The sequence below is a fragment of the Hyla sarda genome, chromosome 3 (genome assembly GCF_029499605.1).
Source record: "Hyla sarda isolate aHylSar1 chromosome 3, aHylSar1.hap1, whole genome shotgun sequence".
In the NCBI taxonomy this organism is placed as follows: Eukaryota; Metazoa; Chordata; class Amphibia; order Anura; family Hylidae; genus Hyla; species Hyla sarda.
Window position 1 is genome coordinate 309,238,180 of NC_079191.1, and position 7,894 is coordinate 309,246,073.

Genomic DNA, 7,894 nt, shown 5'->3' on the forward strand with positions numbered 1-7,894 from the left:
ATGTGGGGAAACTATGCTACCTAATGTGGGGAAATTATGTTACCTAATGTGGGGAATCTGTGCTACCTAATGTGGGGAAACTATGCTACCTAATGTGGGGAAACTATGTTACCTAATGTGGGGAATCTGTGCTACCTATTGTGAGGAAACTATGCTACCTAATGTGGGGAAACTATGCTACCTAATGTGGGCAAACTATGCTACCTAATGTGGGCAAACTATGCTACCTAATGTAGGGAATCTATGCTACCTAATGTAGGGAAACTATGCTACCTAATGTGAGGAAACTATGCTACCTAATGTGGGGAATCTATGCTACCTAATGTTGGGAATCTATGCTACCTAATGTGGGGGGCTTGAATGAGCTGCGGCATATGGGAGGCCTTAATAAATAATTAGAAACTTATACAGAAAGTGACATATGGGGGTCCACCTGAGTAAGTGACACATGGAAGGGGGGGGGTTGTTAACAATTGATGTTTTTGGGGGGGGGGGGGGGGGGGGCACAGGCACATTCTTTGCACAAGGGCCCTCTGCTGTCTGTGTCCGCCCCTGGGTAGAGAATAAGGGGTAAAGTGGAACATAGAACAAATGCAGTTATTTTTTTCAAAATTTTTTTTTAATGAAGTAAACGAGATAAAGGTAAGCAATGACTTTTCCTCAGTCTGAAGCGTGGTCCTCATCGGCAGGAAGCAGTGAGGAGGAGGAGGATGACGGAGGTTCTGATTCCATCTCTGCTTCTTTTTCGTCCCTCTCTATATATAGGGCCGTGGCCATGAAGAAGGCCCCTCCGATGACTGCCATTATGGTGCAGGTCATGAGGGCATACTCCAGGCTACGGTATTTCAGAAGAGGGGATTTGGCATATCCTCGTTCGTAGGTGTCAGATATCAGGCCGATGAGGTACGGGCTGCCGGCGTCACCTAGGAGGTGATAGATTGTCATCTGCACGGCCAGGGCTGAAGATCTCCTCCACGGAGTTACTACTTTTAGTATAATGTCAGATATGAGGGTGAAATTTACTGACAGAAGCGTCTCTCCGATGAAGATGAAGATGTTGGTGGCAACGAGGCTGATGTTGCCAAAAGTCAATGCCAACAGAAGAAAAGGGGCGGAGAGCATCATCGCGCATCCACACACAAGCGGGTCCGCCCGTGGGTTGGATTTGCGATATCTTTTACTTATCTCCGTCCCTGCTACAACTCCCAGAATGCCGGAAACGACTGTAACCACACCAAATATTAGGATGTCGTGATAGTCACACGGTTCAGCACGGCAAGGGTCCTTCTCTTGTAGGAGTGTTCGTGCGTGGGTCAGGTATGACGGACCCCATACACCTATGGCTCCCACTATGAAGGATACAGCCGTCGATCCCATGGTGGTTAACATGAAGCTTCGATTTTTAAATAGTTTTTTCAGATCTGTTGCCCATTTGGCAAACTTCTGGGATTTGTTGTTCTTCTTCCCGTTTGTAGTCGTTCTTGGAAGCTCCTTTGTGACCAAAATCATCAAAGCCACAGCTATGAGGCCCAGGCCAGGGGTGACCCGAAATGCCCAGTGCCAATCGCCCCTTGCTGCATCAGTCACTTTGGGCCCGATGATGTATCCTAGTCCGCAGCCTACAGGTATGACGGAGTAAAACACGTTCAGCATGCGGGTCCGCTGGTCACTTGTAAAAAGGTCTGCAATGATGGAGGGGGCGATGGTGCAGAAAGTCGCCTCTCCGGCCCCAACCAGTCCACTCGTCAGCAGGAAGAGCAGGAAGTACCCGTCAGGGATGAATGACAGGGTAAGTGTCATGCTCAGCCAAACGATGACTCCTGCGCAAACAGTATATTTCTTATTACAGTGGTCGCCCAAATATCCGGCAATTGGTGCGACCAGCACGTAGCTTCCAATGAACAATGTATTCAATAAGCCGGACAGACTAGCATTGGTGTCATATGCTTTCTGTATATAAGGCAGCACCCCCGCCACGCTGGAGCGATTTGCATAGATGAGCAAATTAACAAAGGCGAGGATCACTACGGTGATGATGGAACGTGCGGTGGACATCACGCTTAGAGATGGCAGGTTCTGCCTCTCAGGGATATCGCCCTTTTCTACATCCATATCACTATGGTCCTCCATTGCTTTTTCCTCCTCCTTCAGCAATGGGTCTTGTGGAGAGGCCATGGTCACAGGTCAGAGCCTGAAAACACTAGAGAGAGAGAGATAAGTGAACACATTAGACAACATGTCATCATTCCTGTCATTATACAATAGATCCTTCATACAGAGCAGAAATGTCCAGCACAGAACCACAAGATAACACTAAGACCATCGCAGCCTCAGAAGAAGACGCTTCTCTATAAGTGTTTTATATGGAGACGTCTTCCCTGAGGTTACCAATGTCTGATAACCCTGAACCTGTCCGGTCCTAGTAATATCTGATAACCCTGAACCTGTCCGGTCCTAGTAATATCTGACAACCCTGCACCTGTCCGGTCCTAGTAATATCTGATAACCCTGAACCTGTCCGGTCCTAGTAATATCTGATAACCCTGAACCTGTCCGGTCCTAGTAATATCTGATAACCCTGCACCTGTCCGGTCCTAGTAATATCTGATAACCCTGAACCTGTCCGGTCCTAGTAATATCTGATAAACCTGAACCTCTCCGGTCCTAGTAATATCTGATAGCCCTGAACCTGTCCGGTCCTAGTAATATCTGATAACCCTGAACCTGTCCGGTCCTAGTAATATCTGATAACCCTGAACCTGTCCGGTCCTAGTAATATCTGATAACCCTGAACCTGTCCGGTCCTAGTAATATCTGATAACCCTGAACCTGTCCGGTCCTAGTAATATCTGATTACCCTGAACCTGTCCGGTCCTAGCAATATCTGATAACCCTGAACCTGTCCGGTCCTAGTAATATCTGATAACCCTGAACCTGTCCGGTCCTAGTAATATCTGATAACCCTGAATCTGTCCAGTCCTAGTAATATCTGATAACCCTGAACCTGTCCGGTCCTAGTAATATCTGATAACCCTGAACCTGTCCGGTCCTAGTAATATCTGATAACCCTGAACCTGTCCGGTCCTAGTAATATCTGACAACCCTGATCCTGTCCGGTCCTAGTAATATCTGATAACCCTAAACCTGTCCGGTCCTAGTAATATCTGACAACCCTGAATCTGTCCTAGTAATGGCGGATTATAAGGGCTTGGCTGTATGGTCACTGGGCCATGTGAACTTCATACTGTAGATACAATTGGGCTATCCTGCTATATACATTTACTAATAATGAACCTACCCCACCTCATTGGGATCTATCCATCCCCTATATGACTTTCTGCCACTAGTTGATTTGAAAATTTTCCCTTTCGGAGTACCCGGAGTATTTCTATTGTTAGTACACATAGAATTCTATTATATACTTATTATATTTCTGCCCTAATCTTTCTGTCATTCTTTTACTACACCACCAAATCTTTCTCATAGACTTATATCTTTTAGAACTTCATGAATTAGGACTCTTTTTCTTGGGGGCTTTTTTGGGCATAATTGCATTTTAGCAGTTTTGCAAGAAAAAGCTCTGGTCATGATACTATCTGTGCGTTTTATTATGTTTAATGCCTAAGCCAAGTATTGTCACAATGCTATGAGGAATATAACTTTTGTTATTTCTTTTGGAAATTAATTTCTTGTTTTTTTTTGCTAAAAAAAAAAGCAACAGCAATAAAAAAAAACTGTCAAACAAAAAGCCCTGTGTATGTATGAACAGAAGAGGCTGAGACTTACCTTGTGGTTCTCTCTTCAGACAAGGAACGGTCAAAATCTTGAATTCTCTATCGCAAATAGAAACTCTCTAACAAACACTTTGCACCACAGGTTGTGAATGCAAAACACACTGAAGAGACTGCAGCCGGCGCGCACCTCCTTGTACAGCTTACGGTGACATCATCACAAGCATGTGTGACATCACAAGGTTCTAAACCATCTTCAGGTATGTGTATATCTGTATAGTAAATGTGAGTAGCCGTATTAGTCCAGTGATGCAGATTGTAATACCTTTTTTATTGGACTAACAGAATTTTGTAGAGACAAACTTTTGGGATTCCTCCCTGATAATTTATAAAGTCCTTTGATCATTAATCCTTGACTATTGGACTTGATAAAGGGAGGAATCCTGAAAGCTTGTCTCTACAAAATTCTGTTAGTCCAATAAAAAAGGTATTACAAGAGACTGCAACATATTTTTTGATTTGTGTGTATATATATATATATATATATATATATATATATATATAGTTCCAAGCGTGATTAGGTGCCTCCAGCTAGGATCCGGGTCCAGGATCCTGCATATGTAGTTCCAAGGAAAATGCTGTGGCACTCAAGGTATGGTGAAAAAATGAAAACTATTTATTCATCCCAAATGTGCAAAGAGCAACGTTTCAATGGTCTCACACCATCATTATCAAGCCACTTGCTCTTTGCACATTTGGGATGAATAAATAGTTTTCATTTTTTCACCATACCTTGAGTGCCACAGCATTTTCCTTGGAATTACGTATGCAGGATCCTGTACCCGGATCCTAGCTGGAGGCACCTACTCACGCTTTAGGAGTGCTGCTTTCTTCTTTGACATATATATATATATATATATATATATATATATATACACACATATATATATATATATATTAATATACACCTAGAAATACATCAAGTACATAAAAACATCTTTTAGAAAAATATTTCTCCAGGCCTGCCGAGTATATCCCCGTACTTCACAGTGTCTTCTTAGTTTACATATTTTAATCTTTTGACCTTTTAACCCCACTAGCACCAAGGGCATCCTGGGGCTTAAAGGGGTATTCCAGGCCAAAACTTTTTTTATATATCAACTGGCTCCAGAAAGTTAAACAGATTTGTAAATTACTTCTATTAAAAAATCTTAATCCTTTCAGTACTTATGACCTTCTGAAGTTAAGGTTGTTTTTTTCTGTCTAAGTCCTCTCTGATGACACCTGTCTCGGGCAACGCCCAGTTTAGAAGCAAATCCCCATAGCAAACGTCTTCTAAACTGGGCGTTTCCCGAGACAGGTGTCATCAGAGAGCACTTAGACAGAAAATAACAACCTTATCTTCAGAAGCTCAAGTACTGAAAGGGTTAAGATTTTTTTAATAGAAGTAATTTACAAATCTGTTTAACTTTCTGGAGCCAGTTGATATATATAAAAAAGTTTTTGCCTGGAATACCCCTTTAAGATTGAACCGATTATTATTGATATATGTCATGAATGCATCAACGGTCAGATGGTCGGACGACCAAATGATGACCACATCGTCTACAAACCTCCCATACCATGCGAGGCATGTGGAAAATGGATTGGTGTCAGAAAAAATTAACTGCTCCTCCCACCAAAAAACAAAAAGCTTAGCCCGAGCTGGTGATGACTTTGCTCCCATTGAAGCACCCGTGCGCTGCAAATAAAAATTGTAACCAAACATAAAATTATTGTGTTTTAACACAAAATCTGCCACCTCAATAATGTAATGTCTCAAATCCACAAAATATTTAGAAAATCTCATCAGTATATCCGAGATAGCTGATAATGCCAGGTTTTGCGGAATACTGGAATAGAGCGATTCAATGTCGCAAGTAAGCCACGACAGAGAATCGCTCCATGTGAATTTAGTTCTTCTGACCAGGAGTTTACTGAAAATTCAGATTGTTCAGATACCACGGACACTAGCGGGGACTCAGAACCACAATATGTGAACACTCACAAGAATCGCAATGCGAGAAGACAGTCAAAAAACGAGGAAGGCGCGGTGCAGAAAACATAGGAAGAAGAGCTTCGGAGCGTAACAAGGACAAACGGAAAAAGTAATAAAAGAGGATTTTCAGGTCATCAACATTTCTGCACAAATCATTACAGATGAAGAAACCTCGGTCCTGTGGAAAGGACTGGGTTTCTCTCCTACACATCATTTTGATGTTTATTGGACAATTTTGGATATAAATAAATTTGTGAGAACTTTAACAGTTAAGAAACTTTTTTGTGGAAAATGCTGATGAACCATCGGACCCACCTCAACTTTCTATAAACCCTAATTTACCACTAATGCATACATCAGCAGAACAAATTGCTTTTAGAGATCTCTGTCTCCTTGAAAATAGTGGGATATCAATTTGTGATGAAGTGAATACTGCACATACCTTCTCCACTAAAAACCAACATTTTTACCCCATACAGACCAGACCAGCAATTTTTGATTGGTTCCAGGACCTTATCATGAAAGATTTGGTTAATCTACAATCAAAAGTAATGTCCTAATTTGAATAAAAAGGAGGCTGATGCCATAAAGAAATAAAAATAAAAAAAAATTGACGATCCGATCCGCTGATAAAGGCGGCTCGGTAGTATGTATGGACACGGGACTGTATATCAATTTAAATGAAAATCTACTATCTGATGATAAAACTTACCTTAAACTTTGTGGGGATCCCACTGAACCTTTTAAAAAAGAACTGTTGACTCTGTTCGAAGAGGGGAAAGCCAGATCTATTTTGACCCAAAAAGAAGTGGATTATATTTTCGTGCCTGCTCCAATTATTCCTATCTTCCACTCGCTACCCAAGCTGCATAAGGACCGATTCCCGCCGCCGATGCGTCCGATCGTGGCGGGGATCGGATCCCTTAACAAGCACCTATGCGAGTGGTTGGACTCAGTACTGCAACCTCTGGTTATGCAATGCCCAAGTTATATCAAGGACACTAAGCACTTGCTAAAAATCATGGATGAATTCACATGGAGGGATTCTCTGTCGTGGCTTACTTGCGACATTGAATCGCTCTATTCCAGTATTCCGCAAAACCTGGCATTATCAGCTATCTCGGATATACTGATGAGATTTTCTAAATATTCTGTGGATTTGAGACATTACATTATTGAGATGGTAGATTTTGTGTTAAAACACAATTATTTTATGTTTGGTAACAATTTTTATTTGCAGCGCACGGGTGCTTCAATGGGAGCAAAGTCATCACCAGCTCGGGCTAAGCTTTTTGTTTTTTGGTGGGAGGAGCAGTTAATTTTTTCTGACACCAATCCATTTTCCACATGCCTCGCATGGTATGGGAGGTATGTATCCGATGTGTTCATCATTTGGTCGTCTGACCATCTGACCGTTGATGCATTCATGACATATATCAATAATAATCGGTTCAATCTTACGTTTACCCACATGGTGTAAAAGTGAAACCCCCTTTTTGGATGTCATATTACGTGGCAACCCTGATACAAATAAAATTGAGGTTGATCCTTACAGAAAAAATATATCAGGCAATACCATCCGAAGGGCGAATTCATGCCATTCCAAACAAACAGTAAGAGCCATACCAGTAGGTGAACTTATACAAATTAAGTGGAACAGTTCTTCCGCCGAGGTGTACCGCAGGGAAGCTGATGCAGCATGCACACGCCTGGCGGCTCGAGGTTACCCTGGATGGCTCTTGAAAAAAGCTCGGTCGAGAGTGGATCCTAAGGATCGAAAAACCCTTTTTACAAGTAAGCAACCAATTGAATCACAAGATTGTCCTACATTTGTCACCACGTACAGTCCAGAATTTAATGACATCAAACGCATTGTAATTAAACACTTACCTTTGCTATCAACAGATCCCACAGTAGGGGAGATTATGAAGTCAGGTGTGAGATTTGCAGCGAGGCGGGCACCTACTCTATCCAATCTCCTTGTTCCCAGTATGGTGGACACGGCTAGTGTTACCACCCAGTGGATTAGCACCAAGGGCTTCCACAAGTGCGGTAAATCGCGGTGTGTGGTATGTCCCTTTGCCGAAAAATGGCAGAAAATAGAAGGTACGGTGGATGGCAAATG

General features: G+C 42.3%; 1 protein-coding gene across 1 annotated transcript; it reads right to left on the bottom strand.

Moving 5' to 3' along the window:
• Positions 1 to 631: 631 nt before the first annotated feature.
• LOC130362477 (protein spinster homolog 1-like) lies at positions 632 to 3,897 on the bottom strand. Its single transcript, XM_056567023.1, has 2 exons — positions 3,787 to 3,897; positions 632 to 2,200 (listed from the first exon to the last, which is right to left on the bottom strand). Exon 2 carries the CDS (start codon positions 2,173 to 2,175, stop codon positions 661 to 663), a length of 1,515 nt encoding a protein of 504 aa, XP_056422998.1. The 5' UTR covers positions 2,176 to 2,200; positions 3,787 to 3,897; the 3' UTR covers positions 632 to 660.
• Between the last annotated feature and the right edge of the window lie 3,997 nt (positions 3,898 to 7,894).